At 39.2% G+C, this 23,131-nt stretch overlaps 5 protein-coding genes across 5 annotated transcripts; all 5 read right to left on the bottom strand.

Annotated features, from left to right (window-relative positions):
* Positions 1-249: 249 nt before the first annotated feature.
* Positions 250-1,911, bottom strand: LOC119026439 (olfactory receptor 4Q2-like). The gene has a single exon (XM_037110832.1). The coding sequence runs from the start codon at positions 1,903-1,905 to the stop codon at positions 976-978; it is 930 nt and encodes a 309-aa protein (XP_036966727.1). The 5' UTR covers positions 1,906-1,911; the 3' UTR covers positions 250-975.
* A 2,191-nt stretch (positions 1,912-4,102) lies between these two features.
* LOC119026011 (olfactory receptor 1030-like) lies at positions 4,103-5,032 on the bottom strand. Its single transcript, XM_037110075.1, has one exon. It carries the CDS (start codon positions 5,030-5,032, stop codon positions 4,103-4,105), a length of 930 nt encoding a protein of 309 aa, XP_036965970.1.
* A 3,330-nt stretch (positions 5,033-8,362) lies between these two features.
* Positions 8,363-9,292, bottom strand: LOC119026047 (olfactory receptor 4Q2-like). Its single transcript, XM_037110135.1, has one exon. The coding sequence runs from the start codon at positions 9,290-9,292 to the stop codon at positions 8,363-8,365; it is 930 nt and encodes a 309-aa protein (XP_036966030.1).
* A 4,747-nt stretch (positions 9,293-14,039) lies between these two features.
* LOC119026078 (olfactory receptor 4Q2-like) lies at positions 14,040-14,999 on the bottom strand. The gene has a single exon (XM_037110177.1). The coding sequence runs from the start codon at positions 14,997-14,999 to the stop codon at positions 14,040-14,042; it is 960 nt and encodes a 319-aa protein (XP_036966072.1).
* Positions 15,000-18,166: 3,167 nt separating this feature from the next.
* Positions 18,167-19,096, bottom strand: LOC119026061 (olfactory receptor 4Q2-like). Its single transcript, XM_037110155.1, has one exon. It carries the CDS (start codon positions 19,094-19,096, stop codon positions 18,167-18,169), a length of 930 nt encoding a protein of 309 aa, XP_036966050.1.
* Positions 19,097-23,131: the final 4,035 nt, after the last annotated feature.

Here is a 23,131-nt window from a genome sequence, read left to right as displayed (position 1 = left end):
CGTGCACAAATTAATATATAAACACGTCTCCACTCATTTTACAACATTAGTTCACTATTCAAGTACTTACTATCAACAGTGAAAACTGTTGTAAAAGGCATTTTGTGGCTCTGGAGAAGCTTCGTCAGGTCTCAGTAAACAGCTGATGTCAGGACCATTCTATGTCATGCAGTCAAAACTAAAATATGATTTTATATTTACACTGAGGCACAAAAACATAGCTCTCACTGAAGAGTAACATTATTAAGATGGGTTTCCATTTTTGATCTTTAATGGAGAAAATACAGGTATGACGTAACGCTTAAATGATAGCAGAAAAAAACACTGACAGAAACAAAAACAGTGAAAAGGTCAACACTTTGTCAAAAGGCATCTTAAAGCCTGCAGCCCTCACCTCATACATGCTGAACAGAATAAAAGCATACAATGAATTTGTCTAACGAGGAACAAGCAGCACAAGTTACAACATCACATCTGTTGCATTACTTTTTCCTACTAAACGATGCTCATCTGCACAATTCTTGCTGAATAAACAAACAAATAAGAGTGAGAATAAATAATGTGCATTTATCAAATGGTTACTGTCACACTGCACTGGCCAAAACTCATTTTGACAATCAGCTTTCTCATGTGCTCATGAGCAAAACTTCAGTGTTTTTAACAGAGGTGTGAAGACATGGCTGAAAGAGAAACATCACTGCTCTCACACCTAAGACAAAAGCAGACGTTTATTCTTTATACCGCTATTGTATTTTTTCTTGCATTGCATTTTTAATTGTCACTGTATTTGTAACTAGAATTCATTCTCCTTTCTATATTTAACAGTTAAAAAGCCTCTTGTGGACAGGTGTTGTAAATGAACATCTTATTAAACAAACAATAAGTGCAGTTCATTTGGGGCTTCGTGTCAAATAAATGAAGGCAATTAAACCAAACTTAAGAGTTGTGAAATATGGATATGGAGCATGAAATAAGTCATTTTCTGTCAACAGAAACTAAACCTAAAATTCTGTGTCGTATTTTGGTCAGTTTAAATCCGTAAATCAGGGGATTCATGACAGGAGGGATGAGCAGAAACTCTATAGCGATTAAGTTTTGCAGACTCTGAGGCAAATCTGTGGAGCCGAATCGCATGTACATCAGATCAAAAACTATTACAACGAGGAAAGTGACTAAAGAGGTCAGGTGAGGCACACATGTCTGCATAAACTTCACTCTGTCATCTTTGGACCTCACAGACTTCATGACAAGATGCAGGTAAGTCCAAATGATGAAAAACCCATGAGACACGTAAATGAACGTTGTTGCGTGTGAGATGATACTACTGGCCAGAGTGTCATTGTCAGGGCAGGCGAGTTGGAAAATGATCCAGTTCACACAAAAGAGTTTCTGAATTTTTGAGCCACATAACTTCAGCGTGGATGTTAGTATAATACTGATAGAAAATATGCAGAAGGGCGTCATCCAGGAGAAACACACCATCTGACAGACCCTGCTCCTTGTCATGAAAGAGTGGTAGTGCAGCGGTCGACATATAGCCAGGTATCTGTCGTACGCCATGACTGCTAGAGTGGACATCTCACAGCAAGCGAAAGAGTACATGACAAAAGCCTGCAGGAGACATGCTTCATATGAGATTTCATGAGAAGACGACAGCAGGTCGAAGAGGAACTTGGGGTAGAAACCTGCAGTCCCATAAAGTCCATTAAAGCAAAAACTGCACAATAAAACATACATAGGTTCATGTAGGTTTTCATCTAAAATAATGATCAAGATGAGAGCAATATTGACAAACAAAATGACACAGTAAAACAGCAAAGTGAGTGAAAAGATAGCAATTCTGTAATTCATCGTCTCGTTTATCCCAGAGAGGGAGAAAACTCTGATGACGGAGACATTATCCATGATTCACAGAATTCTACCCATCCAGTTTCAGAAACACAGAGGATGTGGGGTCGCGGAGCTACAGAGAGTGTCTCTGGTTTTCCCTCCACACCATCTATTATTACCAGCTTCAACAATGACAACACTCCACTTGGGAATTCAAACTCAGATGATTGTTCCAGCATCATGAGTGAAGAAGTAATTAACAGGCTGTAACAGGCTGCAGAATAATCTTGTCCAACATCTTTCTACGAAAATAAAAAATAAAATGATATGCATCTTATTAAAGCTAAAACACGGGACTATTTTCACAACACTATTTTTTCAACTTTAGTATTATATTTAGGGCTGTTTTCGACAAAGGATTTTCATAGTCGAATCTGATTTGTCAGATTTTGCCGTAGTCGACTGATCGCCTGAATCTTTTTTTTTTTTTTTTCTTTTTTAGGCCCCATCCACACGGGTGAAAACGACCTTTTTCTTTTCTTTTCTCCGTCTTCCTCGTCACGCTATAGTTCATATTCCAGGCCTATAGGTGGCGCTTGACATTCACCAAAAACAGAGACAGACATGGAGCATGCGCAGAAAGATTGCGCGCTGTAAACAAACAGACAGTAGACGGAGAAACTGAACACAACAAGAAGAAGACGAAAATGGCTAGTGCAAGGAAACCAGAATCGTTTGTGTGGAAAGTGGTTAATGAGGTCGAACTGCTGCTACGACTCACACTCAACTACAAGGCAAGTAAGTTGCAAGAAAGGCTCAATATCTTCTGCAGCACGAACACAAGCATGTAGTCCGCCATTGTTATTGTTGTTATGAGACGTCGCGGGGTTCAGAGGTCAGAGGCAAGAGGTCGAGGGGTGGGCGATAGCGTCATTGTTTTGGAAAGTATGTGAATTCGCCGTCCACATGAAAACGGGAGGACTGCGTTTTCAGATTTCTCCACCCTGAGACCCGTTTTCAAAAATGTGCGTGTTCAGGCGCTGCGTTTTCAGGATCCGTATGGACGGTCGGCCAAAACGATGCAACACATGTGCGTTTTCGCAAAAGAGCGTTTTAGCGTTTTTGTTTGAAACGGAAAGAAGTTGCAAATAAGATCTAGCTGCTATTTAGTAGCCATTGTGAGCCAATAAATCATCAAATAAATAATCCGTAAATGCTAACGGTCTTGTAGTGTGCTGCTCACCTCCACTCATTTGGATTGTGCAACTGCAGTGGGTGATTCATTAATACGTAAGAAGATAAGACTACTGTTTAAACACACACATCATTTTGAACTCTTTATTAACAGAAAGTAGGCAGATTTTGTATCAAAATAGGCTTTTATATAATGAAAAAAAGACAATTTATGCTCAGCAGCCGTGGGCACCCCCATATAGTCAGAATGGTACGGTCTTGGTTACATAACAACATTTTCCTACCATTCATTAGGAAGAATTAAATTACATATGTCTGCAATACATATCCAGTTTAGCTATTAAATGTTAAAATGGCCACTTATACTTTTTAAGGATTTAAAGATAGCTTAAATTTAGTTTTGACTGGTACAATCAAAGTTGTAGATATGTTGAAATGCAATTTCTAATGTTACTGAATATTGAATGTTATTGCGGATATATTTAATTACCATTCTGACTAGTGAGAATACAATTTTGATTAGGAGAAATGCTATTATGGCAATCTAAAATGTAATTACAGATAGGAGTATGGTTTAATTAAAGGTTAAAACGGCTTGCCATATGCTTCTGTCATGTGGAACTTATATAATCCAAATGCTTTCACAGAGGCATACCACAAAAACCACCACTACAGAGCAGGCCATGAGACTCCTCAATTCTTCATCAAAACTTTTAGCCCTAGTTTAAAAATCATGACATCAGATTAACCTTGTACCTTGTGTTTCAGTATGACACTTGCTATATAAAACTGATATTTGTCAGGAACTAAAAAAACTTCTCTGCAAAGTCCTCTGGTCAGGTTAAATCAGGGTGCACAGTTAATGTGCACTGGTATACATGTTCTATACTGTTTTATATGATGTAGAAAACATCAGGATGATTTACAATATTCTTAATACATGACATGCAGGAGCACAAAGAAAGATAAAAATGGGCATTTGTCACATGTAGCATATCACAAATGCATTAAAAACAACATGGGTTAACCCTAACCCTAAGGAAAACATTTAATATTTGTCAAAACTTTGAGGAAGAAGTCATTTTCTTTGAACACGAACAAAACCCAGAATTCTGTGTCGTATTTTGGTCAGTTTAAATCCATATATCAGAGGATTCAAAACAGGAGGAATGAGCAGAAATTCTATAGAGATGAAGTTTTGAAGGCTTTGAGGTAAATCTGTGGAGCCAAATCGCATGTACATCAAATCAAAAAGTATTGTCGCTACAAACGTAGTTAAAGAGGCTAAATGGGGAACACATGTCTGCATAAACTTCACTCTGTCATCTTTGGACCTCACAGAAGTTTTGATGAGATGCATATAAGTCCAAATGACAAAAAGCCCATGAGACAAATACAAGAACATTGTAAAATATGCAATTATATTGTTTGGAATAATGTTAGCGTCAGGGCATGCAAGTTTAACAATTATCCAATTCACACATAAAAGTTTTTGAATGTTTGAAGTGCACAATCTGAGTCTCGACGTCAGCACAACATTGATGCAGAAGATGCACAAAGGTGTTATCCAGGAGAAACACACCATCTTAGAGAGCCTGCTCTTAGTCATGAAAGAGTGGTAGTGCAATGGTCGACATATAGCCAGATATCTGTCGTACGCCATGACAGCTAGAATAGACAAATCACTGCAAGCAAAAGAGTACATGACAAAAGCCTGTAGGAGACATGCTTCATATGAGATTACATGAGAAGAAGACAAAAGATCAAAAATTAATTTAGGGTAGAAACCTGCAGTCCCATAAAGTCCATTCATGCAAAAACTGCACAATAAAATATACATAGGTTCATGCAGGTTTTTATCCAAAATGATGATCATGATGATAGTCAAATTGAAAAACAAAATCATACAGTAATACAATAAAGTGAGTGTGAAGAGAGCTACTCTGTTATTATTTGTCTCATTTAATCCTGTTAGAATAAAAATTCTTACAATAGAAACATTATCCATTATCAGAGATCACCGGTCTTGTCAAATGCTTCTTCCACCATCTCGCAACATAAATGATCATATGAGTATCTTACAACTTCTATAAGTAAGAACTTGGCAACAACAGCAAAACACAGGGGGATTCAAACTGTTTACTCTTTTAGCATAGCAGTTATCGCAATAACTACGCTGCTCATTAGTTTGACCAGCATCAACAGTCTTGAAACAAGGGGAAAAAAATAAGTCTGACACAGAAAAGTCTCACTCATGTTAAAACTAGGTAAATTCATAATTATTAAAGTATGTAAAATATAACATGTAAATTAATTGTGTATACTCATGACATGAATTGAATTTGTTAAAAAACTATGTTCACAGCGTCCCTTGAAATGCAGGATATATACCCATATACATATCCTGTTGAAGTGTACATTTAACAGCCTTTCCTCTGCAGATGGTCACAATGTTAAACTGTTTAAAACTGCTACACATGCATAGAATTGCTTCATGTCCATCTGTCTCTTATGCCTCCACGCTGGTAATAGCCGTGGCTGGGGGTGTTATGTTTTGGGGCTGTCAGTTGGCCCCATTCTTGTGTTCACAATATCTCAAGAACACGTTGAGGGACAATCTCAGATTTGGTAAAAATGTAAACTTGAGCACAATGAGCTGATTTTAGTTTGTTTTAGTTGTTAGTCTAGTTGTTGGTGATTAAACTCAAGATTCAATACAATCTCATCCATGAAACTGATTGGAAAAGTTAACACTCGTTCGAGTTGTTTGAGTACTTTACACTGCGGCGTGCACGAGTGCAGTGCCTTATGGCTCTCTTTACAAGGGCAACAACTCCACACCCCCACACAGATGCCTCACTAGCAGAGGAGCTGAACTGCTTCTTTGCCTGCTTCGAGGTAAAAAGTCCAGCACCAGATGTGCAATCTCCACCTGCCTCCAGCTCCTACCCATTCACAATGCAGGAGCATGATGTGAGACGGGTGCTCAGATCAGTGAGCCCAAGAAAGGCTACTAGCCCAGACCGAGTACCTGGAAAAGTACTCAAAGAATGTGCTGACCAGCTTGCTGCAGTGTTCACCAATATCTTCAACCTATCCCTTGACAAGCTGCCATTCTTTCCTGCCTGAAGACAACCACCATCATCCCAATCCCAAAAAAGCCTGAAGCTGAATGACTATAGACCTGTGGAACTCACCCCTATAGTTGTGAAGTGCTTTGAGAGGCTGGTATTAAAGCACATCAAAACCATTCTCCCATTGGACCTAGACCCACATTAGTTCATCTACAGGGCAAATGGTTCGCCGGATGATGCCATCGCCATAGCTTTTCACACAGCCCTAAACCATCTGGAGTACAGTGGGACATATGTGAGGTTGCTCTTCATTGATTACAGCTCAGCATTCGACACAATCGTCCCAGACATCCTCATCAGGAAGCGGACTGACTTTGGACTCTCCTCCCACATTTGCCACTGGATTATAGATTTTCTAACCAACAGGCCCCAAACAGTGAAACATTCACCCGCACACTTCTACCACCCTCACTCTCAGCACTGACTCCCCTCAGGGCTGTGTGTTGATTCCTTTGCTATAGTCAGTGTACACCTATGACTGCAACCCCTCCCACCCCAACAACGCAATCATAATGTTTGCAGACGACACCACACTAGTCGGACTTATCTCAGGAGGAGGTGAGTCGGCCTACAGAGCAGAGGTCCACGGACTGGTCACATGGTGCAAAGAAAACAATCTTACTCTCTCTCAGCACAGCAAAAACTAAAGATCTCATCATAGACTTCTGGAAAGGTGGGGCCATCAATGAGGATTCTGTTGCGACAGTGCCTGCACTTTCTCAGACTTCTTAAAAAAAACCAACCTGTCTCAGAAGCTGTTGGTGCTCTTCTACCGTTCCACTATAGAGAGCATCTTGATGTACTGTGTGACTGCGTGGTATGCTGGATGCTCGGCAGTGGACAAAAAGTCGGTATAGAGAGTCATCAATACAGCACAGAAGATCGTTGGCTGTCCTATTCCCTCTTTAGAGGCAATAGCCAAAACAAGACTGCACTCAAAAGCCACCAAAATCAAGGACCATTCTCATAACTTTGGCAAGTTATGAGTGCTTCATTTCCAAATAAAGATTTTTAAATAAAAAATATATATTCAATTCATCAGTCTGGATTGTTGTGCATGCATGTTGCAATAAAGCTAGTTCAGGATGGCCTCACATGGGGCACCATTGTTGGGATTGATGGCTGGGAAGGTGTTGTTAGAAATCAATAATTATTGATAATAACTATTCAAATGTAAATCATTAAAACAGGTCACCACCCGCTCAGAGAAGGGTTCACTTTAAATGTAAATATTTGTAAAATATTTCGAATTAAAGGAACAGTGAAGGAAATGAGCATATGAACGGAAATGAAGAGGGAAACTATTCATGGGCACAACCCACATACTCAGCTCTGCTGCTCATTCCACAAATGCTTGTTCCTTACAAATGTTTAAAAGGGAAATAAGCAGGCTTTCCAACTGTATGAGATTTATTGACAAGGAGAGTTGTTACAAAGAAATAATATACCAAACACACATTTCCTTACTTTTTGTGCTATGTTCATAAAGCATTCTGACATCTCAAACGGTACATAACAAAATGGCATGGTTTGTGCATAGTCCAGGAGGAGAGGGCTCTACAGCAGGTGATTAAAACTGGCCAATACATCATTGATACCCATCTACGGAGCATCTGGGACATTAGTGAAGTGAGATGTCTGTACAGAGCCCAAAGGATCTTAAAACACAACACCCTCCGGGCAATAGTCTATTCACCCTGCTTATTTCAGAACCTAAACCTAAGTAGTTTAGTATGTAGTATCACATTTGCACATGAAGGGTTCCCTAGTTAAGTTAGCAACAATACCTAATATACAATGTCTCGTTACCCTTTTAAAACAAAGCTTGGTAACATTCTATGTCATATTATGACTTTCAGACTCAGGCAAAAACATGTCTTACTCAGAAAAGTGCTAAATACATTAAAATGAAAAACATTGTCTTGTTTCATATGATTATGGTCTTTGCACAAGTGTAACATTATTACACACATGTTATATTTTTTATAACTTATATAATGTCATGTCAGTAGCTAGTACCAACAAAACAAATTGTTCTTAAGCAAGAGACTAACATTTCAATTTGATAAAAATTGAGAAAAACACAAGCTACACTACATGAAATGAGGTCGTATCCAGTCATGTAGAAATACAAACCTTAACCCAAATATCATAATATATCGTAAAGAAAAGATTTAATCTTTGTCAAAACGAAAACAAAGACGTCATTTTCTTTGAACATGAACAAAACCCAAAATTCTGCGCCGTATTTTGGTCAATTTAAATCCATATATCAGAGGATTCAAAACAGGAGGAATGAGCAGAAATTCTATAGAAATGAAGTTTTGAAGGCTTTGAGGTAAATCTGTGGAACCAAATCGCATGGACATAAAATCTATAACTATTATAGAAACAAATGCAGTTAAAGAGGCTAAATGGGGAACACATGTCTGCATAAACTTCACTCTGTCATCTTTGGACCTCACAGAAGTTTTGATGAGATGCATATAAGTCCAAATGACGAAAAAGCCATGAGAAACATACAAGAAAATTGTAAAATATGCAATTATATTGTTTGGAAAAATGTTAGTGTCAGGGCATGCAAGTTTAATAATTATCCAATTCACACATAGAATTTTTTTCATGTTTGTAGTGCACAACCTGAGTCTCGACGTCATCACAATATTGATGGAGAAAATGCACAAAGGTGTTATCCAGGAGAAACACACCATCTGGCAGACCCTCCTCTTAGTCATGAAAGAGTGGTAGTGCAGTGGTCGACATATAGCCAGATATCTGTCGTACGCCATGACGGCTAGAATAGACAAATCACTGCAAGCAGAAGAGTACATGACAAAAGCTTGTAGGAGACATGCCTCATATGAGATTACATGAGAAGAAGACAAAAGATCAAAGATGAATTTAGGGTAGAAACCTGCAGTCCCATAAAGTGCATTAATGCAAAAACTGCACAATAAAATATACATAGGTTCATGCAGGTTTTTATCCAAAATGATGATCATGATGATAGTCAAATTGAAAAACAAAATCATACAATAATAAAGTAAAGTGAATGTGAAGAGAGCTATTCTATAATTATTTGTCTCATTTAACCCTGTTAGAATAAAACTTTGTACAATAGAAACATTATCCATTATCCGAGATCACCTGTCTTGTCAAATGCTTCCTTCACCGTCTCACAACATAAATGATCATGAGTACAAGGCGTTCGTCTAAACAACTTGTATAAGTAAGACCTTAGCCACAACAACAAAACACTGAGGAATTCAAACTCTGTTTACTCTATTAGTGTAACCGTTTTCACAGCAACTACGCGGATCATTAGTTTGACCAGCATCAACAGTGACTCTTGAGACAAGGAGAAAAAATAAAGTCTGACACAGAAAAGTCTTATTCATGTTAAAACTAGATGAATTCACAACCATTAAAGTACTTAAATATTACATGTAGATTAAGTGTGTATACACAAGACATGAATTTAACTTTCAAACAATATATGTTGACAGTATTATTTGAAATGCAGGATAATTACCCGGATACATATCAAGTACAACTTTACTTTATTTAGCCTTTCTTCTGCAGGCTGTCACAATGTTCAGCTGTTTAAAACTGCTACAAATGCATAGAATTGCTTCATGTCCATCTGTCTTATGCCTCCACGCTGGTAATAGCCGTGGCTGGGGGTATTATGTTTTGGGGCTGTCAGTCTGCCCCATTCTTGCACACATGATATCTCAAGAACGAATTGAAAGACATTCCTCAGATTTGGTATAAATGTAAAGTTGGACACAAGGATGAGCTTATTCTAATTTGTTTTAGTTGTTAGTCTAGTTGTCGTTGATTAACCTCAAGATTCAGTACAATCTCATCCATGAAACTGGAAAAGTTTTGTTTGAGTACTTTACAAATAGATATTTGACTCCCTCACATGGAGACCCAAGAAATTTCTGATTGGGTCTGATTGTTTTGAGACAAAACAAAAGCCAAACCAACACCTAACAGACTTGTTAGTCTGTCTACCTTCCACCTGTCTATCATAGATAGGTCAATGTTTACACATTTCTGAATTTGTAAATGTGCTGCAAAAAGACCAGATGTCAGATATATCTGAAGATTGTAAAATAGTGGCAGTAGCAGATCTGTGGTTTGCTCCACGGGGCCAAGGAGACCAAATAGATTTGTGTTGTTCCAGTTGTTAACCTACAAGCTAGTATTTCTAAGGGGTCCTACAGAAGATCTTTAAGCTACTTACACTTAAGCTGCATCTTCTCATAAATGTTGACTGGATCTCTAATGCATGTGTAGTTTCTGGGCTGTTTTCCTCACAGGTGTCGGCCTGTTGTATGTTGATAAAAGAATTCTGTGGAGGCAAGGCTGGGTAGAATGATAGAGCAGTCTTTATTGAAACAGACTTCAGGTAGCCCAGGGTCTGAACAGAGTGTGGACACACTTCTGGTGTTCTCCAATCTATGGCAAAGTAATGCCAAACTCTTTGCCCTCTGCCCTATCAGAACTCCTACTGCCTTCGATCTTAGGAATTCTAGCAAAAAACACCCACCTTTTTCTGATGTAGGTGCCTTTCTTTAAAGTCTATTTTCCATAACCGCCTACTTCTACCAATTGGTCACTTTGGTGGATTAAAGGTACATCTATCCAATGCAGGGTTCTTCCTAGACAATGGAATGGTGGCGCAGTGCCGCTATACTGCTAGCTCAGTGCCACTATACTTATTTTCAATGTTAGCTGCTTTGGAGTGGGTGAGGGTGACGAGCGTCCGTCTGTCCGACACCCACCCCCCCGGTCCGATGATTGCGACCGTCTCCCTCCCTGTCTGACAATAGCAATAGCAGTTGAGGGTGACGAGCGAGCGTCCGTCCGTCTGCCCCCCACCCAGCCGACGATAGCGACCAACTCTGGCTGCCCCGTCCGATGATTGCAACCGTCTCTACCCCCCACCCCCCACGGATGACAGTGCGCCGCTACACTAAAAATTTCTGGGGAGAACCCTGCAATGGGAAAGAAGAGAAGGACGTGTCTGCCTCACATTCTCTATGAAATAATTTGTGTGTTTGCTTTACTTAACTTCGCTGATGTCAGCTTAAGTGGACAGGATGGTCTTTTAGATGACAATGTATACGTTGAGTCTGCTCTAAACTTCTGGTGTGGGCTCCTTCCTGTAGCTTATCTCTGATGCCCACCTCAGAGCTGATCAGGGCTCCTGGTCATGGGGACCCTCACACTGTCACATTCCCGCAGTTGTCTAAGGGGAGCATCTGGTCCTGTCTCATCCTGTCTTCCCCCTGTTCACTATTGTTTTAGAACCCAGGATGTGTAAGAAACACCACCTATAGAGGTGGTGTGTTCACAGGCAGCACAGAAAGGACAGAGCTGGAATCACACTCTAGGAGAGACAAGGTGAGGTGTGTGTGGCAGGTGCTGAATCAGGAAATAAGGTGGTCAAGACGGTAAGAGGAAGACTGTGTTGAACTATGTGGGAAGGTGTCCCCTTCTTGGACGAGAGAAGTTCTGCGGTCTTACCTGGAGTTCCAAAATTCTAGCTTTGTCCACGGGCTCTTTGGCCAGGCACAGGCATCTCTCATACCACCTGTGTGTACTTTCAGATTTCCTGCATGTTGCAGATTTCCTGCATGTTGAGGTTCGAATGGGCAAGCCATGTCTCCAGGTTGGATCTTTGGCACCTGAGTCATCTGACCTGCTAGAGTCTCTCATATTGCTAAAGCAATTAGAAAGTGGTCCTCCTTTGCAATGGGAATGAAGTCTGTTGAGAAGCAGGGGTGAGCCACAATATTCATCCAGCTTACCCATCAACGCGACAGAACCGCTTATGCTTTTGTGGACACGGTGGTAACCTTTGGGTCAGAGTTACAGTGTCACAGCATACGGCCTTTGGTGGTGCTTGATAGCTGTCAAGTGTCTTCGGGTCATCGAGTCAGTGGCAACACCACAGGAATCCCTGATTTGACTGGGGTATGCTGCGTGTGTGTATTGGAGTTGAACTATCTGTCGAACTCCAGACAAAACTTTCCAAGTGTGGAAAGTCTCATCTCTCCCAGCCTGGATTTCCTGTCGTAGACAGGAGTTGTCATGCTGCATAGTGTGGCAGCTGTCTACAGCTGGTCAAGTCCTTCTTGATCTGCTGAGACGAGTGACCACATCCTGCAAGGCTGCACGCTCTGGCTTTTAAAAAGCTCCGGCTCCTGTCACACTGGAGTTTTATCTACTTCTTTTACAGAAGTAGCGGCAACAGGCACTGGGTTCAATACCTTATGTGAGTGGATGCTAAGTTACTGATGCTAATGCACAGGTGAGAGGCTTTACCTGTGACTTTCATCCTACCCGTTACTGGGTGTTATGCTATTTACTCTCATGCAACCTATCCTGTAAGGACGTTAATGAAATGGCTCCTGAACTTCTGGGGAAATAATAACAAAGTAAATAGTGTTAGTGATCTCAGAATCTAAATAGCATGCAAACTATTTAGGGCCAAAAGAAAAACTAACCACTGGGTCACTACAGCAATATGCAAACCACAATTGAATATATTTGGCAAGTTATGAGTGCTTCATTTCCAAATAAAGATTTTTAAATAAAAAATATATATTCAATTCATCAGTCTGGATTGTTGTGCATGCATGTTGCAATAAAGCTAGTTCAGGATGGCCTCACATGGGGCACCATTGTTGGGATTGATGGCTGGGAAGGTGTTGTTAGAAATCAATAATTATTGATAATAACTATTCAAATGTAAATCATTAAAACAGGTCACCACCCGCTCAGAGAAGGGTTCACTTTAAATGTAAATATTTGTAAAATATTTCAAATTAAAGGAACAGTGAAGGAAATGAACATATAAACAGAAATGAAGGGGGAAACTATTCATGGGCACAACCCACATACTCAGCTCTGCTGCTCATTCCACAAATGCTTGTTCCTTACAAATGTTTAAAAGGGAAATAAGCAGGCTTTCCAACTGTATGAGATTTATTGACAAGGAGAGTTGTTACAAAGAAATAATATACCAAACACACATTTCCTTACTTTTTGTGCTATGTTTATAAAGCATTCTGACATCACAAACAGTACATAACAAACTGGCATGGTTTGTGCATAGTCCAGGAGGAGAGGGCTCTACAGCAGGTGATTAAAACTGGCCAATACATCATTGATACCCATCTACGGAGCATCTGTGACATTAGTGAAGTGAGATGTCTGTACAGAGCCCAAAGGATACTAAAACACAACACCCCCCGGGCCATAGTCTACTCACCCTGCTGCCATCGTGCAAGAGCTACAGAAGTAGTAACAACTTATTGCAGAACCTAAACCTAACCAAGTCATTGTCGAACCTAAACGTACATGTTCCCATTGACAACTTGTCAAATACAGCAACTAGGTCTATAGCATTTGGCTTCAAACTGTGATGCTCTGCCTATACCTCTAGTATCAGATTTGCACATGAAAGGTTCCCTAGTTAAGTTAGCAACAATACCTAATACACAATTCTTGGTTACCCTTTCAAAATAAAGCTTGGTAACATTCTATGTCATATTATGATTTTCAGACTCATGGCAAAAACATGTCTCAATTAGAAAAGTGCTAAATACATTCAAATGAAAAACATTTTGTTCTTTATTATGATTATGGTCTTTGCACAAGCGTAACATTATTACCCACGTGTGTTTATATTTTTATAACTTATATAATGTCATGTCACAAGTTGTCCTTAAGCAAGAGACTAACATTTCAATTTGATAAAAATTGAGAAAAACACAAGCTACACTACATGAAATGAGGTCGTATCCAGTCATGTAGAAACACAAACCTTAACCCAAATATCATAATATATCTTAAAGAAAAGATTTAATCTTTGTCAAAACGAAAACAAAGAGGCCATTTTCTTTGAACATGAACAAAACCCAGAATTCTGCGCCGTATTTTGGTCAGTTTAAATCCATATATTAGAGGATTCAAAACAGGAGGAATGAGCAGAAATTCTATAGAAATGAAGTTTTGAAGGCTTTGAGGTAAATCTGTGGAACCAAATCGCATGGACATAAAATCTATGACTATTATCGAAACAAATGCAGTTAAAGAGGCTAAATGGGGAACACATGTCTGCATAAACTTCACTCTGTCATCTTTGGACCTCACAGAAGTTTTGATGAGATGCATATAAGTCCAAATGACGAAAATCCCATGAGACACATACAAGAAACCTGTAAAATATGCAGTTATATTATTTGGAATGGTGTTAGCATCAGTGCATGCAAGTTTAACAATTATCCAATTCACACATAAAAGTTTTTTCATGTTTGTAATGCACAATCTGAGTCTCGACGTCATCACAATATTGATGGAGAAAATGCACAAAGGTGTTATCCAGGAGAAACACACCATCTTAGAGAGCCTGCTCTTAGTCATGAAAGAGTGGTAGTGCAGTGGTCGACATATAGCCAGATATCTGTCGTACGCCATGACGGCTAGAATAGACAAATCACTGCAAGCAGAAGAGTACACGACAAAAGCCTGTAGGAGACATGCCTCATATGAGATTACATGAGAAGAAGACAAAAGATCAAAGATGAATTTAGGGTAGAAACCTGCAGTCCCATAAAGTGCATTAATGCAACAACTGCACAATAAAATATACATAGGTTCATGCAGGATTTTATCCAAAATGATGATCATGATGATAGTCAAATTGAAAAACAAAATCATACAATAATACAGTAAAGTGAGCGTGAAGAGAGCTACTCTGTTATTATTTGTCTCATTTAATCCTGTTAGAATAAACATTCTTACAATAGAAACATTATCCATTATCTGAGATCACCTGTCTTTTTATTTTTATCCTAGTATTAATGTTATTATGTTTTAATCTATAATTTGCACTAAGAAGGAGTTACTTCCTAATTTCGTTGTACAATTCGCAATGACAATAAAGACCTATCTATCTATCACCATCTCACAGCATAAATGATCATGAGTACAGGGAGTTCGCCTGAACAACTTCTATAAGTAAGACCTTGGCCACAACAACAAAACACTGAGGAATTTAAACTCTGTTTACTCTATTAGTGTAACGGTTTTCACAGCAACTATGCTGCTCATTAGTTTGACCAGCATCAACAGTGACTCATGACACAAGGGGAAAAGGTAAAGTCTGACACAGAAAAGTCTTATTCATGTTAAGACTAGATAAATTCCCAATTATTAAAGAACTAAAAATTTTATATGTAAATAAATTGTGTATACTCAAGACATGAATTTACTTTTCAAACATGTTGACAGCATTATTTGAAATGCATGATAAGTACCCGGACACATATCCTGTAGAGCTTTACTTTATTTAGACTTTACTGTGCAGGAGGTCATAATATTAAACTGCTTAAAACTGCTACAAATGCATAGAATTGCTTCCTGTCTGACTGTTTCTTATGCCTCCACATTGGTGGTAGCTGTGGCTGGGGATGTTATGTTTTAGGGCTGTCTGTCCATCCCATTCTTGTGCACACAATATCTGAAGAACGCTCTGAGCCAATTTTCTTTTCAGATTTGGTAAAATTGTCGACTTGGACTCAGTGATGAGCTGATTAGAATTCTATGGCCAAAGGTCAAGGTCTGTGTGACCTCACAATGAGGAGGAAATGATCACTTGTGTCATTTGATATCCAGAAGGTCAGAGGTTAAATACACTGTGACATCATAATATTTGCAAAAAAAAAAAATCCTGGTCATTATCTCATGCCATAGCTCTGGAACAGCAACTCAAATGGTGCGCATCACAACCTCAACTCAAGATTTAATACAGTCTCACCCATGAAACTGTTTGGAAATTGAACACTTTGGGTTTGAATACTCTAACACAAATAGATATAGGACTTCTTTGCTAACAGACTCCAGAAAGTTAGGATTGGCAGTGTCACTTCCTCTACTGCAGGTGCTCTACACCGAAGCCCTGCTCAGCCCCCTCCTGTTCACATTGTAAACCCATAGCTGCACTCCCAAACATAATGAGAACCCTATTTTGTGCAGATGACACCGTAATCATCAGTAACATTACAATGATGAGATTAATGATAGTAAATCAACAGTATTGCAGGCCTAGCAGAACCTGGGTCAACAGCAAACGAGCCGTGGAGCAATGAAGAAAGGGAGCACAAGATACTGCTGTCAGCTCGTACATAGATTTAATCTGAAGTCCAAATTTTCACAAAGCCATCTGTTTTTACTAAAACATTTTTACTCCACATTTCTTTGGGATTTTACACAAGTTCTATTAAATTCATATCTTAAACATTTAAACATTTTACACACAATAGATTTTAAAAATTTAACAAATCAGTTTATCAACATTAAAATTATGGGAACTGACGCTTTAAAATAAAAGTAATGCAGCATGAAATGCAGCTGTTTGACCGGACAGCTGTTCACGGACACCGCCATTACATGAACATGAACAAGCGCGCACACACACGGCTACAGTGAAGCCCCGTGCTTCACATCATGAACACACATTTAAACAAAAGTACATTCATGTTACTTCATGAAACTGTTTCTTGTTGCTGTACAGAGGCCGAATAACAAAAACTGTGCAACGTAAATACATATCGCGGCGAGGTGGAGGGCACTCCGACCGTTGGCATTAGCTTCACTAACCGTACTAGCTAGCTCTGGCTTCACTCGTCATGACATCTTATTCAACACTTTCTTACATACAACTTGGATAACACCTCTAACACCTCCTAAAGATTTCATATGATTATGCAATGCTAGCAAAATGATAAGTATATGGTTTTTGACATATTTACATTCCTATGGAGCAATGAAGAAAGGGAGCACAAGATACTGCTGTCAGCTTGTACATAGATTTATTCTGAGGTACACATGAGCGTGCGCCTGAGCTTTATACTTCCCTCATTGTCCATGCCTATAGTGCCACCTGTTGTCCAGGTGGTGTGATGCGTAACCTTTTTTTTTTTTTTTTTTTTTTTTAAAGAAAACGACAGAAAGAAATTTACAGTATTTCGAACAACCTTTGGCCTTTTAAATTCAGCACAATATGCTCAAAGAAATTTAGGGGGTGTCCGTTTTTCTGAAAACTAAAAATAGGTTCATATTTCAAACCTCTGCGTGTGCAGACGACACCATAATCATCAGTCACATTACAAACAACAACGAGATTAACGGTAGGAATTAATTAGTATCGCAGAGTGGTGCACTGAGAGCAATCAACTGCTCAGCGTCTGTAAGACCAGAGAACTGATTGTTGATTTCAGAAATAATTACAGGTTTTGGTTCCTGGGAATCATTATCACAGAGAACCTGTCATGGTCTTGAAAAAGCACCACCCTGGTTAAAAAAACAACTAGGAAAAGGTTGTAAGGAAACTAATGAATCCCTTACCCCAGCTTTATTTTGAAAGGGTAACCAGGCTTTGTGTATAAGGTGTTATTGTTTACGTGACTGCAGAGCCCTTCATATGCAAAACTGACACTACACCCTGGACAAGTCGTGATCTCATCGTAGGGCCCTTTACTGATAGCAGAGGCTGCCATGCAAGGTGCCAACTGCAAATCAGGAGCAATGTGGGGTTCAGGATCTTGCTCAAGGACACTTCAACACGCAGCTCAGCTCAGCCCAGGAAAGGGGTTTGGGATTTGAACCAGCGACTTTGCAGTCACTAGCCGACCTGCTCTACCTGCTGAACTACAGCTACCCCTCCAGGATGATTTACAATATTCTTAATACACTACATACAGGAGCATAAAGAAAGATAAAAATGGGCATTTGTCACATGTAGCATGCAAGGAATTTGTTAAAAACAACACGCTGAATGATCTTAAACAAAAATTAGAAACGTTTTGTTGGTCAACATATACTGAAGCCTGTGTTCATCAGTCATGTAGAAACACAAACATTAACCCAGAGATCATAATATATCCTAAAGAAAACATTCACAATTTGTTAAAACGTTGAGGAAGAAGTCATTTTCTTTGAACATGAACAAAACCCAGAATTCTGTGTCGTATTTTGGTCAATTTAAATCCATATATTAGAGGATTCAAAACAGGAGGAATGAGCAGAAATTCTATAGAGAGGAAGTTTTGAAGGCTTTGAGGTAAATCTGTGGAGCCAAATCGCATGGACATAAAATCAAAAACTATTATAGAAACAAAAGTAGTTAAAGAGGCTAAATGGGGCACACATGTCTGCATAAACTTCACTCTGTCATCTTTGGACCTCACTGAAGTTTTGATGAGATGCATATAAGTCCAAATGATGAAAAACCCATGAGACAAATACAAGAACATTGTAAAATATGCAATTATATTGTTTGGGATAGTGTTAGCGTCAGTGCATGCAAGTTTAACAATTATCCAATTCACACATAGAATTTTTTTCATGTTTGAAGTGCACAATCTGAGTCTCGAAGTCAGCACAACATTGATGGAGAAGATGCACAAAGGTGTTATCCAGGAGAAACACACCATCTGGCAGACCCTCCTCTTAGTCATGAAAGAGTGGTAGTGCAGTGGTCGACATATAGCCAGATATCTGTCATACGCCATGATGGCTAGAATAGACAAATCACTGCAAAAAGAAGAGTACATGACAAAAGCCTGTAGGAGACATGCCTCATATGAGATTACATGAGAAGAAGACAAAAGATCAAAGATGAATTTAGGGTAGAAACCTGCAGTCCCATAAAGTGCATTAATGCAAAAACTGCACAATAAAATATACATAGGTTCATGCAGGATTTTATCCAAAATGATGATCATGATGATAGTCAAATTAAAAACCAAAATCATACAATAATACAGTAAAGTGAGTGTGAAGAGAGCCACTCTGTTATTATTTGTCTCATTTAATCCTGTTAGAATAAAAATTCTTACAACAGAAACATTATCCATTATCAGAGATCACCTGTCTTTGTATTCTTATCCTAGTACTAATGTTATTATCTATATTATCTTCCACCGTCTCACAGCATAAATGATCATGAGTACAGGGAGTTCGCCTGAACAACTTCTATAAGTAAGACCTTGGCCACAACAACAAAACACTGAGGAATTTAAACTCTGTTTACTCTATTAGTGTAACGGTTTTCACAGCAACTATGCTGCTCATTAGTTTGACCAGCATCAACAGTGACTCATGACACAAGGGGAAAAGGTAAAGTCTGACACAGAAAAGTCTTATTCATGTTAAGACTAGATAAATTCCCAATTATTAAAGAACTAAAAATTTTATATGTAAATAAATTGTGTATACTCAAGACATGAATTTACGTTTCAAACATGTTGACAGCATTATTTGAAATGCATGATAAGTACCCGGACACATATCCTGTAGAGCTTTACTTTTTTAAGACTTTCCTCTGCAGGAGGTCATAATGTTAAACTGTTTAAAACTGCTACAAATGCATAAAATCGCTTCCTGTCTGTCTGTTTCTTATGCCTCCACATTGGTGGTAGTTGTGGCTGGGGATGTTATGTTTTAGGGCTGTCTGTCCATCCCATTCTTGTGCACACAATATGTGAAGAACGCTCTGAGCTTATTTTCTTTTCAGATTTGGTGAAAATGTCGACTTGGACTCAATAATGAGCTGATTAGAATTCTGTGGCCAAAGGTCAAGGTCTGTGTGACCTCACAATGAGAATGAAATGATCAGTTGTGTCATTTGATATCCAGAAGGTCAGAGGTTAAATACACTGTGACATCATAATATTTGCAATAAATAAGTAAGTAAGTAAGTAAGTAAGTAAGTAAGTAAGTAAGTAAGTAAGTAAGTAAATAAATGTTCTGTCATTATCTGATGCCATAGCTCTGGAATGGCAACTCAATTGTGCACAGAGGCACACAACTGTGATGTGGTAATTCTAGTTTGTTTAATTTGTTAGTTTAGTTGTTGTTGATCAAACTCCGATTTAATACACTCTCACTCATGAAACTCTTTGGAAAATGAACATGCACACTGGGTTTGAGCACTTGAAATATAGATATAGGAATTCTTCGCAAGCAGACCCCAGAAAGTTAGGATTGACAGTGTCACTTCCTCTATGTACTGTAGGACACCGAAGCCCCCCAGGGCTGTGTGCTCAGTCCCCTCCTGTTCACACTGTAAACCAGTGGTCCTCAATAGGCGGCCTCCTATTTGTGGCTCCCGAACTGTTATTCCTTCACTATGTGTTTTGGTTGGGTCAGCATGTGTATACCGGGACTTGTCTCCATGCCAACGATACACAGTCAGCTGGGTCACTCACTGCTGAGAGCGAAATTTTTAACTTTCACTTTCGTTTTTGGAGCAGTTCGCATTTTGCCAGCTGTAGGAGCAGACTGCACGAAAATGGCTGTTCCAAGTTTACTGCAAAAAGAAAAGTGGACAGTGAAAACTGGCAATTCAACAAGAATGGACTGAAAAATGTACATTCATTCTGCCTCCACCCAGCACAAGACCCATGTGCTTAATAAGCCAGGAGCTGTGATGAAGATTTCCAATTTGAAAAGGCATCATGAGATGAAGCATATGAATTTTTAAGATACATTTCCTCAAAATTCAGAGGTAAGAAAAACAAAAATAAATGCACTGAAATCATCATATCAAGCTGCAAGCAGGAATCCTGTCATATCTATGACACAACAACAAAAAGCACCAGAGTGCTCACTTAGAGTGGTGTGGATTTGGAGTAAGCACAAGAGGCCATTCTCAGATGCAGAAATAATAAAAGAATGCATGACTGAAGTGATGGACACTCTGTTTAAAGGCAAACAAAAACAGGGAAATATTCAACTATGTATTTTCATTTATGTCAAAATGGAAACTATATTTTATTTTAGTTTGTATTTTTGTTGTTGTTTTGAATGAAAAAGACATTTTTTAATATTACAGCATCATTGCATGTGGCTTGACTGACCTCAATACATGGACCTTTGAGTCATTGAAAAAAATCTTTGTGGCCCTTTAAGATTTGTTTTTGAGTACCCCTGCTGTAAACCCATGACTGCACTTCCGAACATCGTGAGAACTCTCTTCTATGCAGATGACTCCATAATCACCATTCACATTACAAACAACGATGAGTTTACGAGCTTTGTGAGTGTGGAGGAGGATTTTGAATTGGATCCGTTGTGGGACATTGAGACAGTGGAGTTTCTGGAGGATGGGGGTGGGGTGAGGTGGGCAGAGTTCTGGACGTAGTGGAGTTTATTTAAGAGTCTGGATGGTGTTCTGTAGAGCAGTGGTTCCCAACCTGGGGTTCGGGTCCTCCCAAGGGGGGCACCAGAGAGGTTGTGAGGTTACCAAAGTTATATTTGTGCACATTAAATTTACAAAATCCCAATAACACAGCCAACTGGACAATCCAAATTGAAACATATTTTTGGTCCACATTTAAATTCATTAAGCTATTTATCACCCTCACCCCTATAAGGTAAAAGAGGGTAAAACCAGGAGAATAAGAGCAAAAACCTACAACTGTTGTTTATTTTTGCTAATAAAAGTTTGAAATTAATCACTTTACTCTTTTAGTGTATGTGGGTTGGGGGGCCTGGCTTTTCTTAGACACAGGCAAGGGAGGGTTTAAGGAAAATTTTGGGAACCACTGCTGTAGAGGATGCTGTTCTAATAGTCAATTCTGGATATGATGAAAGCGTGGATCAGGGTTTCTGGAGAAGTATGAGCAGAAATGGGCCATGTGTTTGAGGTGAAAGAAGACAGTTCTGGTGATTTGACTAATATGTTGTTGAAAGGAGAGGTTGTTGACAAAGAGGACTCTAAGGTTGCGACTATGTGGGGATGGAGACAGGCTGTCAATGGTAAGGCAGAAGTTGTGAGTGATTTTAATATGGGATCTTGGTCATTGATCAAATCAAATCAAATCAAATCAAATCAATCTTTATTTATATGGCGCTTTTCATACAGAAAAAAGTACCTCAAAGTGCCTCACAGAAATAAACAAACAACAGCAGAAAAATAGAAACAGCAAAATAAAAAAAGGAGAAGATAGTTAAAAGAACCCAAACCCTCCCACCCCTTCAGACATGGACAGAGACATACACAGTCATACACACACTCACACATATGCACGCGGACACACACACACTAATACACACCCATACAGTAGCTGTCACTAAAGAGACATGGCTGGACAGCGAGACCTGGTGCATGGAGAAAGCTACCTTTCAGGAGCCAGCCACACCGGGAGAGATGTCGGGCCAAGGCCGCAGGGAGCACCACCACAGAGACCACCCCAACCCCGGCAGACAGGAGGCCCTACACCAAGGTGCAGAGCCCTCTGGTCACCCGGGCCGGAGCCGTCCATGGAACAGCACCCCCCGCAGCCAGACCAGAGACCACCCCCAGCCCGGCAGGCCCCCAGGAGGAAACACTGGAGATTAAGAACTGACAGACTAAAACAGTAGAATAAAGCAAAAAGCATAGAAGCTGAAAACACGAGGGACTAAAACATAAAAGTATAAAGGCTAAAAGCACAAGGGACTAAAGGGTAAAATATAAGAGATTAAAACAGTAAAAGAAAAAATAAATAAATAGATAAATAAAATAAAATAAAATAAAGAGGATTTAAATGAATAAATAAATAAAAGAATAAATAAGTAAATAAATAAATGAAAGTGCTCTGATTAGTACAGCATAAAGTGTGGGATCTTGGTCATTGATGACCATGTCCAATTTTGTCACAGTTTAGTTGGAGGAAGTTAAATTGCATCCAGGATTTTTTTTTCATTGTGGCAGTTGGAGTGAGTGGCAGGGGTGATGGATTTGGTGGAGATGGAGAGTATGACATTACCAAGGGGAAGCATGTAGAGGATGAAGAAGAGTGGACCAGGAAAAAAGCAGGGATGGTGATTCTGATGAAAGTTAGTTTATTAAGTCACATTCCCAGGTTGTCATATATCAACGCCATGGGTCAGTATTTGGTCCAGAA

The sequence above is a fragment of the Acanthopagrus latus genome, chromosome 9 (genome assembly GCF_904848185.1).
Source record: "Acanthopagrus latus isolate v.2019 chromosome 9, fAcaLat1.1, whole genome shotgun sequence".
NCBI lineage: Eukaryota > Metazoa > Chordata > Actinopteri > Spariformes > Sparidae > Acanthopagrus > Acanthopagrus latus.
This window is presented reverse-complemented; position numbering and strand designations above follow the sequence as displayed.